The sequence below is a fragment of the Aplidium turbinatum genome, chromosome 1 (assembly GCF_918807975.1).
Source record: "Aplidium turbinatum chromosome 1, kaAplTurb1.1, whole genome shotgun sequence".
NCBI lineage: Eukaryota > Metazoa > Chordata > Ascidiacea > Aplousobranchia > Polyclinidae > Aplidium > Aplidium turbinatum.
The window spans coordinates 57,772,912-57,800,166 of record NC_137472.1 but is presented as its reverse complement, the minus strand read 5'-3'; the positions used below and the strand labels follow the sequence as shown (position 1 = coordinate 57,800,166).

The following is a 27,255-nucleotide window of genomic DNA, read 5'->3' as shown; positions in this document are numbered from 1 at the left end:
TTTGACAACAAAAGTCGAGTATCGCTAAACAATCCGCTTGAACCACACGTCGTGTGCTTTATTAACAAGTCAAACAATTAGAAAAGCACGATCCGGTAAAATTAACATTGTCAAATAAAGACAGTGTTTAAACTCGGAGAAAATTTACACACCGGATATCGACACATTACGACATGTATGACAGCGCATCAGAAAGCAAGGCGCGTGTCACCAGCCAGCAAATCAATCCTTGATTACAGCAGACATCGAATCAGTGTAAAAAGATGGATTTGTTGTCTGAGCACACAACCCAGCTAGTAAAATTCGTTCTGTTTACATTGATTCAACGTCTGCAAGCTCTGAACCAATGCGAAAAGAACGAATTTTGCTCGCTGGTATGTGTAGTAGATTGTACAACGAACATAGAATGATGATAAACGAATGTTAGCAATCTTATTCGGCTTCCTTGGTTCAACATTTGTAGCCAAAACACTGAGTTATTGCTCAATGCTCATCGCAACAGCCTAACAAAGGTCCGTGTTAAGCCTTACGTCTTACAAGCATTTACTCTCGTAATTTGAAACAGCAGTATTACCTCGTTGCAATGGAAGTTGGCGCTTTTCAAATTCAAACTTTAGGAGCAAAGGGTAATACAATCAAAAATTTACAAGCTCATTATCATGTGCGGGATGCTAGAATGTGCTGCATTGGATGTGCTTAATTTTTCATTACGGTACATAGCTCAAATTTGATTCATATTGATATGAGAGTCGCAAGCAAGTCATTTAAAAACCTGAGAACAGTATTAATTTCTTATCGTAAAAGCAATAAAATAGAAAGGGCACATTTTACATCGATAGCAGATGAAGGAGCTGGTGGGCTTGCACCATGGTTTTACAAAAAGTTGAAAAAACTTCTCGTCTCTGGCCGCACACGATTTAAAATTCGAGTAAAAGGTCAAAGTTCAAAAAATGGACGCCATCTCAGTATTCCCACGTCAATTTTATGAAAATGCACATACCACATTCAACATCCACAACAATTTTCAGGTTAAGAAAAAATAAGAGATGGCAAAAATGAATAACGTATTGACATTGGCAGCGCGTTGTTGTTGAAGTGATGATGCGTTGCATTGCAAAATGAAAAACTGGAAAGAAAAAGCGTCACGTCGAAACATTATTTTGATCACTGTTGCTTTAGATAGCAATTTCACCACTTCGTGCAACTACAGAATTATAACTTTGCAAGAAAGATGAACGAAATTTTACACCAGTGCGAATTGATTCAATGTTCTCTCCATTTTGCTTAAAATAAGCCTGGTCGTCTTATCGAAATGATTCAACATTGACGGATCAAAACTGCGAAGTGGAAGCTCAAAATTAATGCTACAGATATAGTGTTGTTGACGCAATGAGATATTTCTGAAGCATTGTTTCGCCAGCAGCAACTATGATATTCTGATGAATCTCATCAAAACGTTTATTAGCGCTTTAAAGCATCGCTAATTTTTGCTTTAATAAAAGCAAACTTGTTCAAACAAACGTTTCAAAATTTCAGTTTGAGCTGAGGCACAGAGCATAAAGAACTCTCAATCAATCGAAGTCCACAGCCAGAGGCCGCTTTAAATAACTGGAACGATTTCGCTCGCACGGAGTTGGTTTCAAGCATCGGTTGCAATGCTCGCATTGCTTCCTCGTCATCTGAAGTTTGGGATGACGTTCAGAGTCACGTGATATAGACAAATAACGTACAGTTCTGCACCAAGACATCTTTTGAAGAAACATCTTCGACAAACAAAGGTATGATTGACAAATGTACAAAGTGGCGACTCCACAACCACACATTTAAAACGTCTAAAGGCTACACAGGCGCGATGACGTCATCACCAGCGTCACGAGGTGTCGTCAATAAGTGGTCAGCTTCATCAATGATGGTCAAGAACTGGTCGTACAGCTGCAAGATAAATCAAATATTAAATGGGATCGCTGGAATTGGAAGGGTAGCAAGTTTTCAAGTGCAGCCATCGGATTTGTCTTTTGTCAAAGTTGCTAATGCAATCAGAATTATATCTATACCTTCAACCATCAAGTGTTGATTGTGATTCAAGATGCCCTCAACGTTAATCCTGGTAATGCGCCCAAATTGCTCAACAAACAAACCATCGGGCGTAAACGACAAAAATAAGCCGCATCACCTGATCAATCCAAGCCTTGTCCATAAGACAACTTTGCACGACAGACTTCACTGGCATGTCCGGAGTGACAATCTTTTCGTCAACAACTTCACCGCTTCCAATGTTCACCAAGCAACTCTGCTGCATGACTTGAAACAACACATCGTTCACTGCGCTTTTGACATTAACATCAGAAATAGACTCGGTTGCTTCACCCACATCGGTAGCCTGATTTCCCGGTGTAGACGGAGCAGTGTATGTCTTTGAAGCCTGTGGTGTTGAAATGGTGTCATAAAATAAAGTGTATAAAATAAAACTTGTATGCTTATCTGTGCTTCATTATCTAAATATGTAAGTCTAACACAGGTCTGCTACTATTCGGAAAATCCGATTCGGAGAAATACCAATTCGAAAACAGCCTTTTTGGACATTTCTAAAATCTCAACAGTGGCATATGTTTATTCAAAGGAATTAGCTTATAATGAAGGTTAATTAAATAAAATCTCAGAGAAAAACTCTCAACTAAAGTCTCAGCAAAAAAAAAATAAAACAGGCAGATGATTAACAATAGTAGTTAATAAAATGAAGTCTCAACAAAATGTCTCAGTGTTGCTAGATATCGCTATACCCGCAAGATATCAGCTAATTTACATCTACCTCACTGAAACAATAAATTTCTCGTTTGCATGGGTATGGGAGGTAAACACAAAAACCGTTCACACAAATAGTCCCTGCAAATTCTCTAAATAAACAGAAGCCGTCGCTTGAATTAAGAAATCACCGAATCAGTTTTCTCCGAAAAATGCTGTCTCCGAATTGGGATTTCTCAGAATCGGATTCTCCGAAACGGGCAATTCCGGTCTAACACGTACGTACGGTAACACAAAATGCTGTCCTGTGGGAATGAAGCCAGAAAGGCAGAAAACCGATAACATTATGTAAAGCCTTAAATCGGCCGGGGAATCTTTGTCTCAAATTTTTCTAAGCCGAAGGAACTTGATGATCCCTTCTACGTATTAGTTTTCAAACTATTAAGGTGGTCTCACCTCAAAAATGACGAGTTCATAATTGTTGTAACCTATACGTTTTGTAAGTACCACTGTCTTCTTATGTGATTGATATGACGACGAACTTGGATCATCAACGTGATGACATACAAAAAGGTTTTCCATGGATAAGTGTCAATAAGTCGGAGGGTGCAAACCCTCTCGGCCTTGGTCGAAATATTCAACGTTGGAAGGTACATGATACTTTCTGTTGCTTTTAAAAGCATTTAGTAGTAGTAGTCGCAAACACAAAAATACACCAACTACAAAATTAGATCTGTAAAGCACTCTAGATGCGAGCTCTATTCAATCTTGCACGCTGGTACAATTCAAGCCATCAAGCCAGTCCTATTTTACATTGAATTGATGCAAAAGAAGTGACGTGCAAGCTGAAATGCCTCTGCCTCCACTCACAGTTTCCTTGAATTTCTGAGCACATTTGTGGAAGAGATGAAACTTGAAGTGCCACAGATTATGATAAGCTTGGCTTATTTTCCCAACAGCATCAGAGACTAAAAAGCGGTTGGCAATGTCTGCTTCATCATCGATCACAGCCAGAACATTTCTTGCATAAGCTGAACGTACATATACGACTTATACGTGGCAGGATTTAGCCGCGAAATACAATTTTAATGTTGTTAAAACAATATGGAATAATAGTTTATGAACAAAGTTATTGACTCTACAAGTCTACATGATAAATGTTGTGGAAACTAAATTTTTCCTGTTAAATTGTCGCAAAACCATTTTAAATACAGCGATTAGCAAAGCAAAGTAGCTGCATAACAATTTCACAAAATCTACCTCGTTTTCGTATCTAAGAAGCATGAAAACCATCTATTCTACACAACTCGGTTTGAAAGAATAAATATATCCCGACTTTCCAAGACAAAATATCTTTCGCGTTCGCATTATTTACATCATAGCTTCATCGCTAATGTATTTACGTTTTGACTCAGCCAGCCAAGGTTCAACATTCTGGTTAAGCTGGTAATCACATGATACCTTTGCCACTCATCTGGACAACAAGAGTCGCTGCCGCACTGGAGCCATCACTTATTGCCTGGCAGGGCTGCCCGTCGGAGTTGCTTTCTTGAAGCATACATGGCTGAGACATCAAGGCTTCCTATCATGAAAAGTAGGAAAACACAGATAGTAAAAGTTGTCGTTTTTAACGTTCTTTCAACATCTGACAAAGTTAAAACTATGTACAAACGGAATTTTTGGAACGTGATTAGAAAACTCGTTTTGCGTGCAATATATTGCTTTTCTATTTGTTTTGCGTATTAATATATCGTTTTGCGTGCAATATATTGAATTTAACGTCCGAAGACGTTAGTTTGATTTAGCAGAATGCAATTGTGCATATTGCTTTTCCTGATAATATATAATATTGCTTTTCCATGAAGGTTTGGATCAATTAATTCCTGAAACTTAATTATTACAATATGATGCAAGGTTGTACACTGTACAGTGTTGTGTTGCAGTCACCGTAGATGAACTTCTCTAAACCGTAGAGCAGACAGTTTCAACACAGCCAAAAATATTAGTTCTCTAAATCCATTTCTTTACTCAGTGTTGTGTGAGTAACATGCAGTACTGCCTTTAAAAACTCCTTGACTTTAAAAAAAGTTTTGGTATGACCCGACAGGGTATCGAACCTATGCATACCGATTCAGAGGCGAACAGTCTAACCACTAAGCCACCGAGCCGATTGGTAATCGCTACTTGAAAGACAGGTCGGTTACTCACCAAGTAATCAGCCTTTAAACCCGTGATGCTGATAACCTTCTCACACAGAGTTTGTAGTAGATTGTCGATCTCCAACAGTTTGAGTTGATCTGAAACACAGTAAATGTCTCAGTCAATAAATCAGTAATTTTTTGTGTAACAATATATGAATCAATGTAACAAAAGGACTGATTTGCTGGCTGGGGTTTGTATGCAAGCGGAACGAAACCACGAAATGGTTTCGCCTGCATCTTTTCCATGCGTAAAATCATAGGCAAGATTTAAATATTCTCTATTTTATGTCTTCAGACTTACACCCGCACAGAGGTAGCGTTGTTACTGCGAAACTAAACTTTTTGCACATCTAGCTTTGCATGAAGATGATCATGTGACTAATCTGATGCAGACGTTTGGCGATCATGGTCTTCCAAACTTCTCTGTCATTTGACATTCGTATAAAATCGTTAGTTTTAACTGTTGTATTAGTGCCCCATTCATCCAAGCAGTTTAAACATGTCAATCTTTGTTGACCTCTGCTTCCCCTTCCTTGCATCATGTCCAATAGTGGTAAATTCTCCAAACCTCCATGAATGTGGATATGACCTACAAATTTCATCTGGAGTCTTCTTACTGTTGTTATTAATCTTTTTTTGGTTTTTGTCAATTGCATTCGATGGCATAAAAAGATGAAGTGATGTGATTAAACCACACACCTGCCTGTACACTAGTACAGGTACCGTAAGTAGCGTAAAAAGAACAGTTCTCACTTTAGTGGTACCTATTGGATGAAATAGTCAACAGACAAACAAGTCGACAACACTGGAAGCGAAGCGGAAACAATTTCGATGAGATAGACTGCGACAATGGTTAAAACTTAAAAGCCTATACGAGTATGCAAAACAACTAAAACTAGTGAATATTCGGTCAACCAACAATGCGGTGCTGCTTTGAGTGAACCATCAATCGTTCAACTTCAAAATCAAGTTTTTCAAAACAAAAAATATGGTTCCAACAATCTCTCACCAACATCATCCATCCCGTCCAGATGGTTCTTTCCCAAACCGATCTGTTTCAGCAGAACCTGCAACGGAAGGTGAAATAGTGCTAGCTGAGGAAAATAGATATCGATGCAAAAATCATTAAGTATCCTTAAAAGCTAGTCTAAGCTTTGTGATTGACGATTCTTAAGAATTGTACCCTTCTATTATAGTGTAGATCGTTAGCTAGAGAATGCTTTATTAAACCATGTGACAGTATTTCTACATCTTAGCTCTGGATAGAGTGTCTAAAATAACTAAGCGCTATAACACAGTGATACATTCAACAGAAACAAGTCGGTTAGCGAACTGGTTGATTAATCTGAGAGTCCATCCGTGTATCTGCTATGGAGAATGAGAGTCATGCTCATAACATAACCCGTTTTACACTCTTTCGCAATATAATTGCACCTGGTTTTGTGAATAAAATGTGAAAAAATTATTGTGAGTCCAAGAAGTGTTAAAATGAACATAATAACAGAACATACCTTAACGTATTCAACAAAGGAAGGTTTCATGTCTTCCTCAGATTTGGCTTCAGATGATTCCATCGGTTCTCCAAGTCTCCTGGACGGAAAGGGCATCAACTTATTTCAAATCTACTAATTTTAAAAACTACTTTCGCCTAAAAGCACCCTTCAACTATAGAGCATAGCAAGCATATCACAACATCCCAGACTGTAGACGTTGGTTTAACGTAAACATGGTGGATTGTGCTGTCTGGGTCGTAATATCTTTCACGCAACAAACGATCACATATCACCCGTGAACAATTTTCGTACTCAAAACTTACTGATCATTCAGTACAAAAATCTTTCAATACTTTTTTCATTTGTGTAAATTTGGCAGCCCTACTTCACTTGAGAGATCGCAACGTGGTGAAACATTTTCAAAACACAAGTTTATCCACTATCCAACTGGCCAGGACTGGCCAAATTGTTTGTACAGTAGTACAATAAGTTGATAGTGATCAGCACTGACCAATAGAAGCAACAGACAAATTTAAAAAATGATTCTATCAGAAAGCAACGTACTCAATGGCGACTACTGGATTTTTCCTAGGCCTGCCACGCCTGCGAGGTGTTGCCGAGTCATCTGAAACCAAATACAAACATTGCTGAATTACCTTAAATTCCCTATAACGCGATGAATAAGTTGTACCTTGAAACCTGTCTTAGAAATATCCGATTTTAGGAAACGTAAATTTCCTGCTGAAGAACAACACCTAAGAATCAATAAAACAGAACGACTAGCGGGCAGAGTCGAACCACTGACCTTGGATTGAAGGTTTTCTCGTTGTTGTGGGCTCAGCAACGAAATCAGTAGATTCCATGCAAGGTCTACCACGTTTTCGTGTCTGTAGAAGAAATGTAAGTAGCAGAGTGTGCCTGCTGCTCAGACAGCAAATCAATCGTTTTTTACATTGATCTAACGTCTGCAGGCGATTGATTTGTTATCTCGGTGGTTCAGCACACCGGAATTCAAAGATTTGTAAGGGTTACATTACATGATGACATCATGCTCTTGTGACATGGAGCCCCTAAACATCGAACCCTTTTCTTGTGTCACATCCCAGTTTACCAGTCAATGCAGTAAACGGGATCGCCGAAGTGCAACTTTGCTGCGTATTAATGCACACACTAGTGACTACCCAAACAAATCAACCTTTTATTTGCATTGATTCAACGTCTGCAGACGTTGAATCCATGTAAAAAAGGTCGATTTGCTGTCTGGGCAATAATAAAATTTAGAAGACTCAACAGAAGAAGATGAGGATACACACAACAAGATATTGGCCAACTTACAGGTTCGTATGAGTCGGATGAGTCTCGTCGTCTGCGAAATTATAATGTAAATGTAAAACACGTAATCAATCATGGTAAGTGAACAGCACATGTCTAACCAAACAAGCTCAAACAAAGTGTTCTCAGAAACATCAACGCCTGCGAGCGCTGTATATTCAGATGGTTGTGTGGGGCTTCGGGTGTTCCATATTTTCATCATTTTCGACTTATAAAAACTCTGGGGTCTGATGTGGTGAGATTTTTGGTAAAACGTCAACAACTAAAATTTTAAATCAATACAATGTCAAAAAGGATGTGTGGCACGCCCTTGAAGTTCCAAACATCTCAAATCCGAAAAATACATATCGTAAAGCGACAAAAGTGATGCCAAACTGTGCAAAAGATAACGGTTTTCTATGAGTAATTGTAAGGATTGATAGATGTATCTGCAGCAGAAAAAAAAATATTTAAAAAAACTAGTTTTTTATATAATTTAGACTTTAAAGCAGTGTTTGTCAATCTGTGTGCCGCGGGAGAATCTCAGGTGTACCGCAGAACTTTCTTCAAATTTTAGAAACTAAGCTATTCGTATTACAAATAGGCATGCAGGCAAGCATGCGATATTTGAGTGCGTACTATCTGTTAGATAACTGATAATACTGTTGTATTTCCCTTGCCCATGTAGAAAGGGTGATTGTCACGTTATAACTTTATTGGATTGTTATGTCAAAATGTATTTTTAAACAAGACATCCCACCTTCCACCATGTTGACTTGCACCAAAAGCTAGGATAACAGAAAAGCAATTGTATTTATTTTGATTAGCGATTAATATGATACAATGATAAGCTTTTGAGAAACGTTTGTTCAAAAAAACTGACAAACTCATCGCATTAAAATTTGCAGACAAAAATCTTTTACAACAACTTTCTTTTTATAGTAAGTGTGCTTTTTTTTTTTTTGGTGCGCCACAAGGTAAAAAAGTTTGAGGATCACTGCATTAATTAGAATTTGAGTAAGCTATTTTTGACCAATCGTGTTTTCCAACAACTTGTTAATGCGGGGTCGAATGTATTTATCTTCCGAAATTTCTGGGGCCGTGCGCTACGAACTTATGACGTCATCATAAGCTAAAATTTTAGGTGTTGAAGTTTTTACCCAAAAACCCACCACATCACGCCCCACGCTTTTTAAAAACCAAAATTGTGAAAATATGAAACACCATATCAATACAGAAACTGACGATATGATTCAAGCATTACTGGTCAATGCAGAAAGTGGTGGTGCGTCAAGTACAGGGTGGGTGGCTGGTCACTTGTATGCGGCAGCCCAGGAAAGTTTGTGGAGGCAGATTGTGGAACGACTTAGTGAAAAACAGAATCAAAAATTTGTGACTTCTAATAATGATTTTTAAAAGGAAATATTTTACTGAGGGATTACAAAATCACTTTATCACCGGCGAAACCTTTAAATATATATTATATAAGGATAAAAGTGAGGCAATGTTGTTTGGGGATTATTGCGAAAGAATGAACGCCACAATGCAAAGGTTTAAACAAGAAGGTCAATACAGTCCTGGAAATGGTAAGTTAATCGCTTACCCGGTTTTGTTTTGTGCCTTGCTTGGCTTGCCAGCCATGCCACTCTCCATGCTGTTCTTTCTGAAAGATTCGCATATTACACACGTGCGTATTGCCAGAAAAAAATTAATTGTAGAAGTAGTTTTTTGTACGCTCTCTAACGATACTGATGAGCACAGCCTCATGGGCGAAACGCTACCGTAGTCTATCGCTGTCAATTTTTGCTGCAATCAACATCCGAGAAACAGAATTGTTGTTAAACAGATAAGTCAAACGAAATGTTAAAGCTTAGAAACAGAATTCACTATCGTTGCCAACATCTTATGGTAACGAAAACCCGAAGAACAAATCCGCTTTGAAATCGCATTCAACAGAAAATTGAAAACCCGCCTTACATTCTATGAGATTCCGGAACATCAGCATCGCCGTTAGAGTCAAAAGGTCCCTTCAATCTCACTATCTCCGTTGCCTTTTCCTTGGCAAGTGACCAAACGTTAACTGGGAGATAGTCGTTCTTGCTCTCAGCAAAAAAGCCAAGATAGTTTGATGTTCCTTTGAATTTCTGAAGATAAAGGTGATGTTTGAACTTGAAATTTCCGAAGATAAAAGTGACGTTTGAATCTTAACAATGTCGTCACACAGTTTCAGGGTTGTGTACAATCTGTGATGCGTTGATAAGACTGTTAACTTTACATCCGAAGCTTGTATTGTTGAAATTGGAAGATATCATTTCACAGAAATTGCACATAATATAGATACCAGCCCTAGCATGCACGATAACGTGCAACTACGCAATGTGTGTGCACAGCAAAAAGTGGAAAGTTTTTTTGTATAACACTATAATTAATGCCAGGGAATCATTAACTCCGGTTCTGAAGCGTAATTCGAGAAGCTTCGAGCACTTAATGCTGAATCTTTGAACCACCGCCGCAGACCAGACCAATAACGTTCACAGTTTGCGTTTCCATGCTGAAAATCACCCCATGAAATGAACAAAGCTGGGTGGAGAATGTAGAGCTGTTATTGCAGTGCATTGCTCAACTACACATGAGAAATTGAGAGTGGAACCACTGTTGCTTGGCGTTGAGGTTTCTGTGTGTAACAGCGGAGTGCTTTTGATAGACCATTAAAGATCGAAAAATTCAGAGTCTTCGTCCGTAATACCCAGAAAAGTGTCGATAACAAACCTGATTTCTGAAAGTCTCAGGTGTGTTGTAAACCACATCGTAGTTGCATCAGTTGGTGAACAATTGACAAACTTTAAATAATAAACCACTATTCTTAAACGCAATAAACAAGCTTGGCAATACGATGTTATCACGGTTTTGAATGCGAAAAGTTCTACTCTCCCCACTCTACCCTTACCAATGAGTCACCAACGCGAGCAAATTTTTGCAGCAATTGTCCTTCTTGCTTCCAAATATATAAATCCTCACTAAGATGGGCCTGTCCATTGGACAAGATCACACTTTGCAATGCAGCATTGCTGTCCTTCTTCACCATAAAACATGACTCTTGTTTCTAAAAGAATAAATGAGATCTGCATTGAAGTGTTGGCAAATATTGAGTTTATAGCCTAGCGAGCAAATGTAAGTTTGCGACGATGTTATTTAATGCAAGTTTTTTAATGCTAAAGCTCGATACAAAAGACCAAATCTTGTCTAACCTCCAAACATTCCAAATCATGCTTAGATATACCGGTAACATAAGAATGTGAGACATTTAATATATGTACGTCGTACGACTGTACGTATATGAACAAATACATAATAAGTTGACCAGGTTGCCAGTGATGTTAGTAAAAACACCACGAGGTTGTTCCAGAAATCACACCAGCTAGGAGAGATATTTTGTTGTCTATATGTTTTCTGAGTCTCTAAACCAAAGGACTGTTATACCATGCTAATAATTTTAGCTTGGTAGCTAGGAGCAAATGCAGTTGGGAAAATAATGGTACTGTAACTGCAGTAGATTTAACACATACCAAATTTGACCTGCCACCTTGCTCTTCACTATTCCAAGCCTCGAGCTGCTCATCCTGCAAAGCAGAAATATCTTTCACAAATATCGCTCAAAACGCTATTGTCATACTATAGCAACAAAGAACAGTGTTACAAAACCTCAAGAAGTCTGCAATGTTGATGCTAAAAGTGATTTACGATTTTACAATATTAAAAAATCTCGAAAAGTGAATATATATGCCAAGAAAGGTTATCCAAAAAAAAACAGACACTTCAGCAAACACGTTTTCAAACCAGGACAGATAAATGTGCAAAAATTTAGAATAAAATGAAACTTCGTAACCCATATGTGCCCTTTAAGTGTTTTTTCAATATAAATTCTACAGCTGAGCTCCTGAAGAAGCACACAAGACTTTACATTGACTGAGAATCTCACCATTCCCTCATTGGGGTCGCTACTTTGACTGTGTCTTTGCCGTTTTTTTGGTTTCTGTGCTTTCAACTGAGGCTGGCCATCAACCAATGGAAGCTCATCATCATCAGATGACTCATCTAGAAGTGACTCGTCATAAGAACGATGATTTGCAGACTCTCTTCTTGGAGTGGATCGTCGTCTTGCAGAGGGAGGCGAGTTCTTTATCACCTTTTGTGGCTTTTTAGGGGTAGATTTTTTATGAGATCGTTTGGCAGCTGGTTTATGATCACTGAATGTTTCCTTATAGTCCTCATCAGAAGCCACACTATTGTCACTGTCTTCTTCAAAGTATGTTGTTTTACTAGTCTTGCGACGCGGTGACCGAGTGGTGAGTGACTGATTGTTCGATCTACTCTTCACAGCGGCTGGTTTCCGTCCTCTTCCTTTTGGTGTCTTGACCTTCTTTTTTGCAGTACGAGGAGTTTTCGATGCGCTCCTCTTTCTACCACGACCTCCACTTTTGGGCTTCTTTTTTGCTTTTCCGACAGCAAACTCCGCTTCAGATTCTTCAGAAACCTCTAAACTCCCCTCAAAATACTCCCCATCGTCAGGGGTAAAGGAAGGATCTTCTTTGCTCCCTTCTTCAAGATCTATTAATATAATTTGAAAAAGTAATTATTCAAAAAGGAATATATTTGAACAGTGGCCACACAAAGTTGAATGTGAGGCATGCATATTGCATAGTTACAAAATTCAACTGGATGAATCGTCATTTTATTTTTGCTTGGATGCGAAACGTACATCAAACAAAAATGTATATACAGTGTGCATCCAATGAGAGAGTGCGAAAGACCGTAGCCCTGAAGGCATAGGACATCGCCGAGTCTGCACTCTCTCATATTCAAAGTTCAAACAGTTAAATACGAAAAAAAAGTATTGCGTTTTTTAATACAACTAGTGCAGTGTTTCTCTAAAAAGCTCTAAATACATTCCTTTAAAATGTAGTAAAATTTAAACACTAAAAATCACATAAAAAAAGAGCAATTTTATAAAGTTTGGCTTGACAGTAATTTTTTCCAAATCATTTTCAAAAGTAGATCTCAATCAAAAATTCTCAAGCACTAAAAGAAAAAACCAAAGCCAGCATGAGTGATACTACAACTGCTTTTCCTTCTAAGCATTTTTATTTCAATTCAAATAACAAGATAGATTTTCATCATTGAATGATTCTTGAAGCAAAATTTATTTATATGATGCATCACGTTGAGAATCCTTAATGAACTCATGAAATGAATGTGAATAGTAGTTAAGCAGATTAATGCAGTAATGCACAAATATCATCATCATCCGCCATGCCTGAATAAGGTGTCGGCTATAGTAAGTCTCCACAAAGATCGATTGTCCATAGTTCTTATTAGGTTTTCAAAATAAATATATATACACATAGAAAAAACAATTAACAGTTTTTTTAAATGCACTATAATCCAATTAAGCAAATTTAATTTTACCTTCTTCAATATATTTGGTATTCGCTTTCCTGGTTCGAGTAGTTCGCCGTGTAGGTTGTATATTTTTCTTTGTGACACCTTCATTACTTTCTTCTGCTTTTTTGTCAGGTTGCACATTTTCATTTTTAACATCTTCACCAATTTCTTCTGCTTTTTCAACAAGCTCCAAGTTTTGTTTTTCGACATCTTCATTACTTTCTCCTGCTTTTTTGTCACCTTGTTTCAAGGTTTCATCTTCCAGTGTTGTTTCAGAAGAATCAGTTGCACTAACAGCAAAGTCTTCTTCTGAAGCTGTAGACTCTTCAGAAGGCTTAATAGTTGAAGGAGTCACACCCTCATTTGTTGGTGAGGCATCTATTATATTTTCATCAGTACCTGAAAATGATGATCAATATGTCAGTTTAGTGAAAAAAAATGCATATGATTTTACACTGGGTTTTTTTTCGGTCATTTACAGATTTTTTAGCAAAATGTCCGAAAAATATATAGTCAATTCGGTCAAAATGTCCGAAAAAATATATAGTCAATTCGGTCAAAATGTCCTAAAAAATATATAGTCAATTCGGTCAAAATGTCCGAAAAAATATATAGTCAATTCGGTCAAAATAACACAACAACGCTGTTTCAATGTTTTGCTGAGAAACTCAACAACATTTCTCAGCAAAACTTAATGTTGTAGCTACCGTATTTATCCGTGTATAAGTCGCATTCGTGTATAAGTTGCACCCCAAAATTTGGCTTAAATATAATATTGGTAGAAAATTTTTTTTTTAGCAAATTTTATTGAAAAACTTTTAAAAGCCTTTAAACTGTTTTGAAATAAAAAAAATACTGTACTTTGATGTCGCCACATGTTTGCTTGCCGAGACGTGCCTTTTTCTCATTGCAAACAAGCGTGCCGCACACGCAAAAGTCGCACATGCGAGATGTTTGCGTTAAAATTCACATGCATGCTGTGCAGTGAGCATGTTAATGCGATGCTCGCAATCCTCGCACGCAAAATACAAACGCTTAATAGCAGCCCTAACGCGCGATCTGTAGCATTCGTTTGTCAGAAGTTCAGAACCTTGTGTATAACTGTATAAGTCGCACCCTCGTGTATAAGTCGCACCCCAACCTTTTTGGGCAAGATTTGGTGCAAAATTTTGCGACTTATACACGGATAAATACAGCAGTCAGAAAGTGCAAATTTTGGTTTGTATCAGCTACTTGAAGGGAAATATGTTCATCAGAAAAAATGACCAAAATAAATAAAAAATGACTGAATTTTTTCAAGTCATTTTGGACAAATGACCGAAGTCTCAGCGAAAAAAAAACAGCTTATATATACATATAACATAATGGAAAGCATTCAACTATTTATTAGATAGTTATAAGCCAAACTGGAAAATGGCATGGTCAAAACATGATTTAAATCTTCAACCATTGTGGATAAGCTTAAGCATGACAAGACAGCAAAGCCCTTTCCTTAAAAGATATAATGTTATTGTAACACTCGTGTTTGTAACTTTGCAAAGAAAATAACTTTTTCAAGTTCTCGCCTAAACATGGGTCACACAAATTACCCATAAGCACCATAATTACCCATAAGCACCATAATTACCCATTATGGGTAAAATGTGGGACCGCCAAAACATTTGACACATACTCTCTGCAACCAGCACATGCTGGAAATTTCAATGAGATTTTTTTTGCTAACGTACATCGCGGTTTTATAAAATTATTTCAACATTCAACTTAGCAATTGCCAAGGACTAACTCAAGGGCTGAATGTATGACAAATTATGAAATACAGTATGTTTTACAAATTAAGTAGATGGAAGTAAGATGTCTGCACATTAATTTCCTTCCTTGCACAAGTTCATTTTGATGTGATTGAAATGTATGATAGTCATGAAAAGGAGCTGGTATGTCTTCACCCTGGTCAAAAATACCATAAAGTCATACATTGGAATTGACCAAAAATGTAGGGTGAAACAGCTTTACCTTTGCTTTACTGTTGAGTGTTCACACATTTCACCTCATATGTCTTGGTCAATTCCAATTTTTAACATATGAATTTACATAATCATTAGGCAGTGGCTATTTGACCGGCTCCGGTCTTTTAATCTGAAACACTATTTGACCGGTCATGACATCACTATATAGGTAGCCTACTTTTTTCTTTTTCTCTTTCAAAGCAACAGACGAGAAAAGAAAAAAGTGCCTATATAAGTTCTAAATTCGACAATTGTATTCAAGTAGGTCAGTGGCGCGTACGATCATAGGCGCCGGGTTTTGAAAACTGCCGGGGGGCAAACTTTCTAGCCGACATTCAAAATGCTGATGTTTGTTTGTCAGCATTGATGTTTGTTTGCGTCTATCTGCCATTGTATATCGCCAAGCTTTATAATGTAGGCTCAGGCCTCGAAATTCACGGCGGACATGTCCGCCGTCACAGCAAGTGGTGTCCGCGGGAAGTACCATTAGGCGAGTAAGAATTGACATAAAAATAGCCGGACCCGGACATTTTTGATAACAACCATTTTTCTTCATAAAAAGATGGGTTACCTGTTTGAGACCCCAAATCTAAAATTCGGCAAAATTCGGACATAAGGAAAGGCCGTTTGAGGGGAGCAATTATTGAACGGCGCGCCGTCTAGCGGAAGGAAAACATAAGTATTTTCCGTCGTGCTAATTGGGGAATTTCAAGTGAAACAAGGATGATTAACATAGTGTGTAGAATTACCCTTCAGCAGAATTTACTATTTTACGTTGATTCAACGTCTGGCGACGTAGAATCGATGCAAAATAACATATTTTGTTTGCTGAGTGCCTCATGTAACAGAAACTAGGCTGCAATGATAGTGCAGTGGTTGTAAAATTCTGCAAAATGCTAATTAACTATAAAGATTGATTTCGGAAAATGTAATTTCGTCTGTTACAACGTATCTGACTAACATGAAAATTATGGGCACATAAAATTTGGTAATGATTTATACCTTGAACTTTTACAAAGAAAAGATTTCAGAAAATACCCCGAACAAATGTTCTTGCATAATTAAGAAGTTGGATAACAACTATAACATCAGACCAGCCAAGTCATTAAATCGATTACATCATTGCCAAAGCAACACAAAAGTGGTTATCTGAAGAAATAAGTCGTTACATAGGTACTAAGGTAGTCATTCTTACTTTGATGCAACGTCGACAAACGTTAAGTTTAGGTAAAATGGAGCAATGTTCTCAGCAGGTTGTCAACTTGATTTCATATTGACACGTGGCCAGAGCTATGGGACAGTACATGTCCAATTCTTCAGTTCTAACTTCTAATACGCGTGCAAGCAAGTACTTTAAAACGTTGAGTTTTTAAGTCAATATGGAAAGCAATGTAGGCTAAGTAAAATCTTGTCAGAAAGCGGTTGTCTGTAGAAAAGATGGCAGAACGCTAGGTTCAAAAGCAGTATCAACACTAACCCAGTGGTCTGTTAAGTATCGTGATCAAATAAATGAGAATATTTGAGATCAACGGGAAATTGCAGTCCATAATATTTGCTACAGAAATTATACGAATCGGAAAGCTTTCGCTCAAGTCAAAACCAAGCAGATGCGCACAAACCGCACTCTACAACTTCGCGATTAAGAAGAACTACGTACGACTATAAAACCCATTGTTTGATTTGCGTTGAAGAAATAGATCTTGAAAAACTCAAACAGAATCCAAAGCAATTTTCCTCGATAGGAAATGTGGAAATTATTGACAAAAAACAAAAGAGAAGTTTGCTACAGGATACGTTAATAGCGGAATGTGAAAAGAGAACAGATGACATTTCAATTCAAAAAAAGCGTAGGATACTTTGTGCAGGAGATATACGAGCTGTAGAAGCTGCATATCACAGAGATTGTCTTCAGAGATTTCTCAGTAACCGACTATAAAATCTGATCAGGTTGGTGGAAGCAGTGGAAGCATGCTCAATACCCGCAACTCAGATTCGTTGAAGGAAGAAGCATTCAAAAAACTCTGTTTGTGGATGAATGAAATTAATCGAGTAGGTAGGTAGGTAATATACATTGCAAGAGCTACGCGATTATATGTCGACATTTTTACCCAGCGATGTTCAAACTTATAGTAGCAAACATCTAAAACGGCGTTTGCTGGAGCACTTTGATGAGCAACTGAGCATCACTGAGGTGAAAGGCAAACCTAACGTGGTAACGCTAAAGAAACATATCGATAACATTTGAAACGATTGTTATGAAGAATCATGTTTGAAGAAAATAAAGAGCTCAAAATACTATTACAGCAAGGTGGAAGTGTTATAAAGAAAGAAATTCAAAAAATTGATAAAGCTCAAACATCTTATCCTGTTCCTGAAGACATTAATCTGGAGTATCTTGCTTCCGAAATACCGGAGTCGCTTAAAGTCTTGATGTCTTGAAGTAATGCCTCGATCGCGGAGTGAATCAGAAGAAGCTTCAACAAATCGGTGTGTCCCATGTATTTCTGCAGTCAGCAAGCAGGCTATTTTACATTTCCCCTCTTTTATTGTCAATTGGCATTTTTATACATCAGGTCACAAGATCGCGTATTCTCTTGGATGTACTATCATCCCTTGGTCTTTGTGCAATCTCTGTGATATGTTATGGTCAAGTAATTGCGCTTCAACGATCACCTGCTGTAAGCCAAGCGAATAGTGATAATACGGATGAGACAATGGACTCTACAAGTCCAGATAACTTCGATTTTAACGAAGATACTCTGCCAGGACATGATACAACGATGTGATGGGCATTATAAACTGTCAAACACCAAAAATGACAACTCGACCACTAGTGATTGAAAAACGACACGTCAGTGCAACTGAACTACTGGAAACTGGAATTAGGTAATTTTGGCAATTTAGTCAAGCCGTATACTGCTGCAAAGATAGGTACTTGGAAAGACGTACGAATCAAGCAGCTGAATGTCTCTGCTGTGTTATATACGCACTACAGTATGAATTGCTTGACACTCTGTGGCTGTGTTTAAATGTATTCAACTCTAAGCCAGTACAATGGCAAGGGTTCATGGCTAATGTAGTTAAAGGTGAGTTTCAGGTTTCGTCAGTATCATTTAATCCTATGATACCGCTTAATCCCGTAACAGATGAAGCTGTTTACAGTACAATGATATTCGTTCAAGACCAAGCGAGAAAAATGAGCATATGTTGTGCACCGCTAACGTTTGACCAACCCCTCTACTTCAGAGCATTCAAAATTAAACAGGACAATTTTAGTATATTTAAAATGTTCACTTACGACTTGGTGGTTTTCATCAACTGATGTCCTTTCTCGGAGCAGCTTGCTTGCAGCAGCTTGCTCTCGGAGAAAATATGTGCCGATCGTTGCAATTTTGCCACGCGTTCTCTGGCTGCGATACAACATCCTGCTTTTACGGAAGGGGAAAAGTTAAAGTTTTTAAAATCTTAAAAAGTCTGGACAAAGTGCAACGTAAATGTGCCGCCTTCGAAAACAAGGAAGCTTTAAAAGAATACATTTCCAGAATTGGAGAAGAATTTTTCCAAATTCTGTACAAGCAAGGGTTTTCCATGGATATTTTGAATTTATTGCGCTACAAATTATGCTGTATCCCCAAAATATACATCAGTTGTAAGAATGCCTCCAACAAGTAGAGCATGCTACTTTCACAGCCTTCGTGTGCATCATCAAGTGTCAACATGGCGTCATTTAAAAACTGTGCTGAATCCTACTTTCTATGGATACAAGGAAACAGCTTCTGGTCTGGTCCCAACAATGATAGATAATGAATGAGCAGCCAAACCCTTTCTTAAAGAAATTAGGTGCAATTGCAGGAGCGCTAAACATTTATGCACACCTTGTGGTTGCTCCAGGAAAGGCTTTAAACGCAGTATTCACTGTGCTTGTGAAGCTCAGTGTGAAAATTCATCACTTTTAGAGTGTTAGATACCCAAGAGCTGTAAGTGTAGAAGTATATTTACTTTAATAAAAATAGTTGTATCACTAGAACGGGACCTCAAATTGTTACTGTGGTAGTTTTTGCAGGTAAAATATTTTTTGCAATGAATGATATGTTAATGAAAGTGAACGCATATATTAAATATACGCTGCCTTTTCTGTTGAAGCATTAATCGCTCAAATCGCTGATGTTCATCGTTGTATTAGCTTAGCCTATACGTTGATTCTACATCTGCCAACGTTGTATCATCATTTATTTCAGTGGCTAATGTTGTTGAAGTGTCATATAGCCTACATTGAATTACAATTGAACATAAGCGATTATAATTGTGTAAACTTTAATAAATGGCCAAATACGTCACAAACATAGGCATCGGCAGAAAAAATGCAGGGGTGGGGGAGAGGCGGGGGTTGCAAAGACGCAATTTTTGAAGCCAAATTCATCTTGTAAGCTGCAACATAGGTAAGAAAAGTTCTCAATTTAAAGTAACATTTGAGTGGTGAGGTGGTGCTAGAATTCTGAAAAAAAATACTGTTAACGTCTGATGTAAGTGGTTGTTGCGCCTACGGCGGAAAAATATTTAGAGAAATCAAAAAAATAAAATTGGGTTGGTTGAAAACCTAATGGGAAAGTATTTGCCTGGAAGGCGAATCCGATTTTGGAAAATTGCACTCTTGCAAGCAAGTTACATGTAAAATTATAATCCAGGGGAGGGGAGTTAGTGCCCCTTTCCTGCCAACACCTATGATCACCACAACCTTTTTAAATAGTTTTAATACACTTATCTTCTTGTGACTGTTAATTACGTGTATATATGCGTCATATGTTGCATTTTTTAGAGCAAATATTTACAACCGCTAGATGGCGCGCTATGCAAATTAAAAATGCGGTTTGGGGCAGTTCCTTAAGTCCGATTTTTGCCGAATTTTAGAATCGTCGGTCTGACTACCAGACAAGCCTCCTGTGACCAAAAAATGGTTGTTATCAAAAATGTCCGGGTCCAATGTCACTTCTTACTCGCCTACATCTAGATCGGTCATATTTGTCCGCCGAGAAACAACACAGGAACTAGCGGTACAAATCGTCATTGCATAGCACGAACAATTATTGCAATAATATATTTTCCAGCGCATTCTAGCGCGCATCTAGAAAATGTGAATACTGTATCCCTTAGCTTCCATTCAAGGAGGAAAACTTTTGATTTTTACGTTGCTTCAACGATTGATGACATTGAATCAGCGTAACAAAGGTGAATTCTTCGCTAAGAATCGATAGGAGTACAGGTACTTCTACACTAATCACGCGCAATTTAGTTCAAGTTTTACGTCACAATATCTGGCTTTGAGCTCCGAGTAATAATGATACGGCCAGCTTGGTTACTAAATTATCTTATACGAGTAGGCTATTACAGCAAGATGCAACAAAATTTGTTAAGTTTTGGTATTACAGTAAGAAAGAAAAGACCCAAGGAAAATTCACTTTCGCTCACATGACACGCAAAAATAAACTTAAAGAAAAAAGCCTGTGAAACTTTGCACAGCAGAAAATAGTAGCGTCATTGTAGAAATTTTCCGACTCCTGTCCACAGTATTGTGACGCAATAAGCCACACGACCTCGTTCGGGGTAAGTTAATCAGTTATGTGACGTATTGACCAGCTACATGGCGCATTGACTCTTCAAGCGCAAGTCGTTGGTCTGATGAAAGCCTTTCAGAGTGACTTCACTGATTTTTTAAAAAGCCTTTTAAAACCGTAGTTATTGTTCTGAAATAGCGAAGAACTTTTATCAAGATAAAGTGATTAAGCATGACGATCGACGGCTAAAACTGGTGTGTCCGCCGTGAGACTTGATTTGTCCGCCGTCAACAAAATGAATTTCGAGGCCTGTAGGCTACTTCGAATTATATGCTGGTCACTTTGAACTTTAGCTCTTAATACGCGAAGATACTAAACTGAGCAAACTGCACCTCGTTATTGACACTCCCAAGAAAAAACAAAGCGGAAGAAATTAAGAAAAACGTTTTTCAATCATTGTTACAATGCTTCAACGGCACCATGCTGGCGGTTATCAGCTACCGTACTTACTGTTTCTTTTGTTATCTTAGGAGCAGCGCTCTGGTTGCAACAAGTAGATCTTTTAATTGAGATCGATCCGCAATGAAGGTAAACTAACGCAAATTTGAACTTAAAAACATTTGTTTTAGGATTTTTTTTTTAAATAATTTGCGGGGGGGCAGCCACCCCAAGCTAAATTCACAGGGGGGCACCGCCCCTCCACCCCCTGGAGTCGGCGCCTATGCGTACGATAGTTCTCGGGCTGGTATCCTAGAGAAATGAGCTCGATACTACCCAGAAGCGTTCTTTTTTTTCAAACTAAATTTGACCAGAGAAGTGACTTAATCGTTAGGCTGCTGCATTTTTGTGGTCAATTTTTAATTTCAGTTACGACCTACACTCCTACAGCCCAATTTTTTATGTCTTTTCAAATACCGGTATGAGTACTAAAGTTAGAGTTTTTTTAATTTGCTGGAATTTGAGAATTTCTCTGGGTAATTTTCTGTTTGTCATAAGAGGATGTGACCGTGTTTGCTGAACAACGCATTGTATTTTTGCTCTCAACAAGTTAGAAATTCAATAGTTTTATTCAACTGAATCAGCGGTGCGTACGATGTTTCTCGGGCTGGTATTCCCAATGGTATGAGTTAGATACTACCCAGAAGCATTTTACTTCAAACTAAATTGCCTGATAACAAACACTGCCTAAAAGTAAACTTGATATTGATGAAACCATTTTTTTTAAAGAAGTACCGTATATAACTTTTTACAGCCACCAAACTAACTTGTTGAGAGCAAAAATGTAATGTGCCGTTCAGCAAACACGGTCACATCCTCTTATGACAAACAAAAAATTACCCGGAGAAATTCTCAAACTCCAGCAAACTAAAAAAACTCCAACTTTATTGCTCATATTTGAAAAGACATAAAAAATTGGGCTGTAGGGTAGGCTACTCAAATTAAAAATTGACCACAAAAATGCAGCAGTCTAACGATTCACTTCGGATCAAAATTTAGTTTAAAAAAAAAAAGAATACTTCCGAGTAGTATCGAACTCATTCCCTCTGGAACACCAGCCGAGAATTATTGTACGCACCACTGACCTGCTTGAATATAATTGTCAACTTTAGAACTTATATATGCACTTTTTTCTTCTCTTCTCGTCTTTTGCTTTGAAAGAGAAAAAGAAAAAAGTGCCTGTATAGTGACGTCATGACCGGTCAAATAGTGTTTCAGATTAAAAGACCGGAGCCGGTCAAATAGCCACTGCTTAATAATAACATTTATAACTAAGACAGAGATTTGTATACCAGCTCTCACAATAATAGTAAGGAAATGCTACCTCCTGAATTGGATGATAATTGAAGATTTGCCTCTTGTTCAAGAGACGCTTGACCAGGAGCAATGGTGGCTTGAACAGGAAGATTTTCTTCACTATCCATATTCTTCAATGAAGTTTCGCACTCAATAATTTTGAGCTGCAGTTGTGTTTATATTTTATTAAGTAATGTCCAGAATAAAGAAATAACAGCAAAATTATGGTTAACTGAGTGTTACGATAGCTTTTTCATAAACATTATGATGTGCTATTTACCGGATCTATCTAACAACAAAAATTGCATGAGTATTAGTTTTTTTTTTTTTCATTCTCAATGTAACCGATTGTCGTAAATCCAAGCTTACCAACAATGTCTGTGGGCTCTGCAACATGGATATTTAAAGAAGGGGATAAGAAGGCTCTCAGCGTCACGATTGCTCTATTCTCACAACACTACCAGGGCGGTATTTTGTAACGCTTATTACATACGATTCTTTTTTAAATTAAAGAAAGTTTTGTAGTGCAGCCGGTTCAGTCAGCTACAGAAGACAGTTAGTAAATGCTACTTAGAGCAATAACAAAAGAACACTTGTTTGGAAAGATAGATGAAAAGTTACCAGTAAGCTGTTTTTTAACAAAGCCTTTGCAGTATGCTAAATGCAAACAAGTATACGGGTAGTTGAATTTACAAGTAACAATGAGCATTGAGCATGCAATGAATATCCATTATTCAGGCATGATGCTAATGGCGCAATACAGGTTCAGGCCTTAAAACTCGTGTTTTTTCCGGCAGCCATTGTGGCCTACCAAGAGCTCCTTCTCGGCGGCCAAATCTGCGTGCTTGGAGGCCAAATTACAAATAACGATAGCACAAGTAAACAGAATTAAACTTGCAACAATGCTAAAATGATCACTTAGTGTTGTTGAAGTCTGGGCGACGTCCTGCTATTGAATCGTTGTACCACGCAACGGCAATATATAACTGCTTTATCGAGATTGCAATCCGGTATTTCGGGACCATCTAACAACACTATATTGTTTCAACTGCATACCGCCTTTCATAAAACCTGACCATGTATAGATACCATTATGATGTCACCATTGAGGGTGTGAAGTCACTAACCCACGTCCCACAGTGGGAACATTTCTCAACTATGAATATGCATGTTTTCCCTTCGGATGTCAACTAACCTACCCAGACAACAAAATCCGTCATTTTTACATCGATTCTACGCTTGCAGTCGTTAAAAGAGTAAAAATGACGAATTTTGTTGTCTGGGTAGTTCTTCTTTTTAACAACTATTCAATGTCCGACAACATTGAATCGACATAAAAATGACAATATTGCCAGCCGATGTAAATTAGCACTTTGGATTAACACTTTGTAACTCCCGAAGTTTATTTTAACAAACAAGACTTATAGCTGGTGATCGCAGCTGAATATTTTCCATACAATAGCAAATGTTTCTGCGCAATACAACAGTGGTGATTATGACACACTGACCTAATTCTGCATCACTCTTTGATACTAGACATTTTCGACAGTTAATATAAGATCATTTTATTGTGAAATTAAATAATTAGCTAGAAGAATCCGGCGGCCAAACTGAGGCCGACTGAGGAGGTAGCACCGGCGGTCATTCAAGCTCTACTTAGCAGCCATGGCCGCCGGCTGCTTTAAGGCTTGCAGGTTACTATCAGTATCATAACAAGATTAATTAAACCACTATCGGTGCCAATTGTCATTCTATGATAAACAAAAATTGTTTACGATAAATACTGTATAAGTCCTTCTATTGTCAGATGTAACAAAAGCCTTCTTTAGACATCCCTGTTCAAATCGTTGCATACCGACAAGCAGTTAATCAGGGGTCCTAAAATATGGCATGAGGTTCCAGGTGATCTCAAAGGTCTTTCTCCAACTTCTTTCAAAAGAAAATTTAAATGCTACCTTCTTGATTTAAACGACACTGTATAAATAATAACTGTTTTGTCTATATATAATTACATTATTCTATTTGCTCAATGCTCACCTCTTTGGTATAAGTTACTTTTGATTTTTTACTGATTAAAATTGTCAATTGATATCTCTTAAACTCCACAATTGATTCATGCAGTAGCCTAGCACGGTAGTAAACCTGCTTAGGTTTTTAGTTTTCTTTTTTTTTGCCTAATAAAAACATGTGTATCTATATCAGCAAATGCTTGATTTTTTGTATGATTGTTTGTGTATTTATTGTGTATCATGTTATTTAGACCTACATCACCTAGCTTGAGGTGGCTGCTGACTAGATGACTGCTTGGTCTTTTCGCAGTCTCCTCGTCATATGACACATAGCAGATTATTGCATATTTTGTATTCTTTTCATGTTTGTGACAAATAAATAAACTGACTGACTGACTTAAGAAAATAAAGTTCTCTTAGCCTTTCTATCCAGAAGATAGGATGATGTAGTTTTAACTTTTCCCTCCTTCAATTTATTTTGCACTCTTGCAGCACAACCACTCAACTTCATCATGATCAGCTAGCCCCCATATTTCCACATCATTGCAGTTTACAATTCATCTTCAGTTCATGGTCATGCCTTCACACTTGCAAACATTCTGAGCACAAGGAGAAGTTGCCACATTAAAATTTGAGAAATAATCAAACCTTCTGATAAGTGGTTTCAGGGTTTGGTGCTCCAATGTTGTTCATACATAAATTGTTGCGCTTTTTATTTACCAATATACAGTTTGCCAGAATCACCTTTCAGGGGTTATCTCACTTTTCACCTAGGCCTACCAAAGGTTTGCTCAGTCAGAGGATAAAACTTAAAGCAACCAACCAATCAGGACAGCAGTTCCACAACAAACTAGAACTTTAGTGTCAATTTTGGTGAGCAAGTTTGCTTCGGTGATAGAAAGCTGTGACAGTGTGACATGTATGTAAAATGACTAAGCTAAGTGTCAGAAACAACAATTTCTATATGAACAGATTTATTCTCGTGATTAATCCAGTTTGGAACAAAACTATCTGGGCAACCTTTAAAAAATGGATGTTCATACAAATTATATTTTTTGCAAAAGTATTTTATTATTAACAATTGTGTGAGATATACACAAAAACTAGGCTACTCACACAAAAATTGCACCCTTTTATTGTTTATATCAGGGGTGGGGAACCTGCGGCCCGCGGGCCGAATGCGGCCCGCGTGACTGTTCCATGTGGCCCGCGTCAAAATTTTTTTACTGTTGTTAATGTCAAAATTTCTTCAAGTTGCGGGGACCGAGTCAGCTTTTGAACTTCTTGTTTGCAAAAGCGAAATCATTTGAAGCTAAACTACGTCTGTGGAAAGTACAACTTGAAAACAATGACACCGCACATTTCCCTACCTTGCAAGAGCAAAAGCCTTCTACAGCCAAATATGCCCATGAATGTGTCAATCTTATGGAGACATTTAATGCAAGATTTTTGGACATAAAGAGTAAAGAAATGGAGTTTGATATTTTTGTCTCTCCTTTCAATGTGGTTGCAACTAATGTTTCTAGTAACTTCCAACATGAAATAGTATAGAGATCCAGAGTGACGGTACGTTGAAAGCGATGTACCAAAACATTCCACTGCTAAACTTTTATCAACGCTACATAAATGCTGATGATTTTCCAGTCATGCGGAAACATGCTTTGAAATATGTGTCTGTTTGGATTGGAAGCACCTACCGTTGCGAGCAGTTTTTTTTCCAAATTGAATCTAACAAAAAGTCGTCTTCGCTCCAGACTGACTGATAAAAACGTGGAGATGCAGTTAAGAGTTGCAACATCTTCTGTGTCAGCAGACATCACACGACTCACCAAAAAAAAAAAAACTTTCAGCCATCCTACTAACTGTGAAAGTGAAATAAATCATTGTCTTCTTCGCTACATTTTTTATCTGTAAATAACATTTCGAAATTTTTAGTGGCCCGCCTGTGTTATTTCTCATTTTATGTGGCCCGCAATACTAAAAAGGTTCCCCACCCCTGGTTTATATTATACTGTATTTAATAGACCTTTTGCATAACAAACCAACAGAGCGTGACGTTGGAGTCGTGAACGACTAGCCGCTGTTTGCAATGCTGTGCAGTAGAGTTAGTGGCGTAGTTTGCAGGCGAATAAATTGTTTAACGTTTGCTTAAGCTGTTGTTTTGTGGTCTTTACAGGCGTGTATCAGTGTTTCAGTATAATTTTCCAGAAAATAAAACTCTTTTAAGTTGTAAACTTAGGCTACAGAAGTGTAAACCTTCGACCAGTTCTTTGCTGTATTGAAAGCGATCTTGCCCGCCAAAAATAAGAAGAATTTCCTGTATTACACAGCTTCAAAAGCTAAGCATGCAAATCAAAATGTTGATGCAGAACTTGATGACGATGCTACTTTCGAAATACCTCAAAATGATACAGGAGCACTGCATCTAGGCTACATAGACTAGCGGTGGAAGATGAATTTTTCTTGGTGTTGATGAAGCTTCGCCTGGGTTTGTTTTATACAGACTTAGGCACAAGGTTTGGTATTACTTCTGCATTCGTACTGTAGCCTACACCGTATCTTTTATTCATGAATGCATCTCATCTCATGTATTCAAGGTTGATTAGTTTGAACATATTCCGTCATCGTGATGTTATCATAGCAGCCATGCAGCTAGACTTCAAAAAGGTCTAGCCTACACAAGCACCATGATCACCATCGACTGCACT

The 27,255-nt window shown here is 37.8% G+C and overlaps 1 protein-coding gene across 2 annotated transcripts; it reads right to left on the bottom strand.

Moving 5' to 3' along the window:
- Window positions 1-14: 14 nt before the first annotated feature.
- LOC145783777 (uncharacterized) lies at window positions 15-22,763 on the bottom strand. 2 transcript variants are annotated; one of them, XM_082595608.1, is made up of 17 exons: window positions 22,567-22,763; window positions 13,214-13,588; window positions 11,727-12,355; window positions 11,314-11,367; window positions 10,695-10,850; window positions 9,725-9,891; window positions 9,351-9,410; window positions 7,772-7,802; window positions 7,242-7,323; window positions 7,001-7,061; window positions 6,455-6,533; window positions 5,953-6,010; window positions 4,951-5,039; window positions 4,204-4,324; window positions 3,613-3,773; window positions 2,174-2,413; window positions 15-1,932 (listed from the first exon to the last, which is right to left on the bottom strand). In XM_082595608.1, exons 1-17 carry the CDS (start codon window positions 22,664-22,666, stop codon window positions 1,840-1,842), a joined length of 2,556 nt encoding a protein of 851 aa, XP_082451734.1. In that variant the 5' UTR covers window positions 22,667-22,763; the 3' UTR covers window positions 15-1,839. The 2 variants fall into 2 exon arrangements, with proteins under 2 accessions (XP_082451734.1, XP_082451733.1); XM_082595607.1 differs by having other exon boundaries at window positions 2,174-2,422; window positions 22,567-22,761.
- Window positions 22,764-27,255: the final 4,492 nt, after the last annotated feature.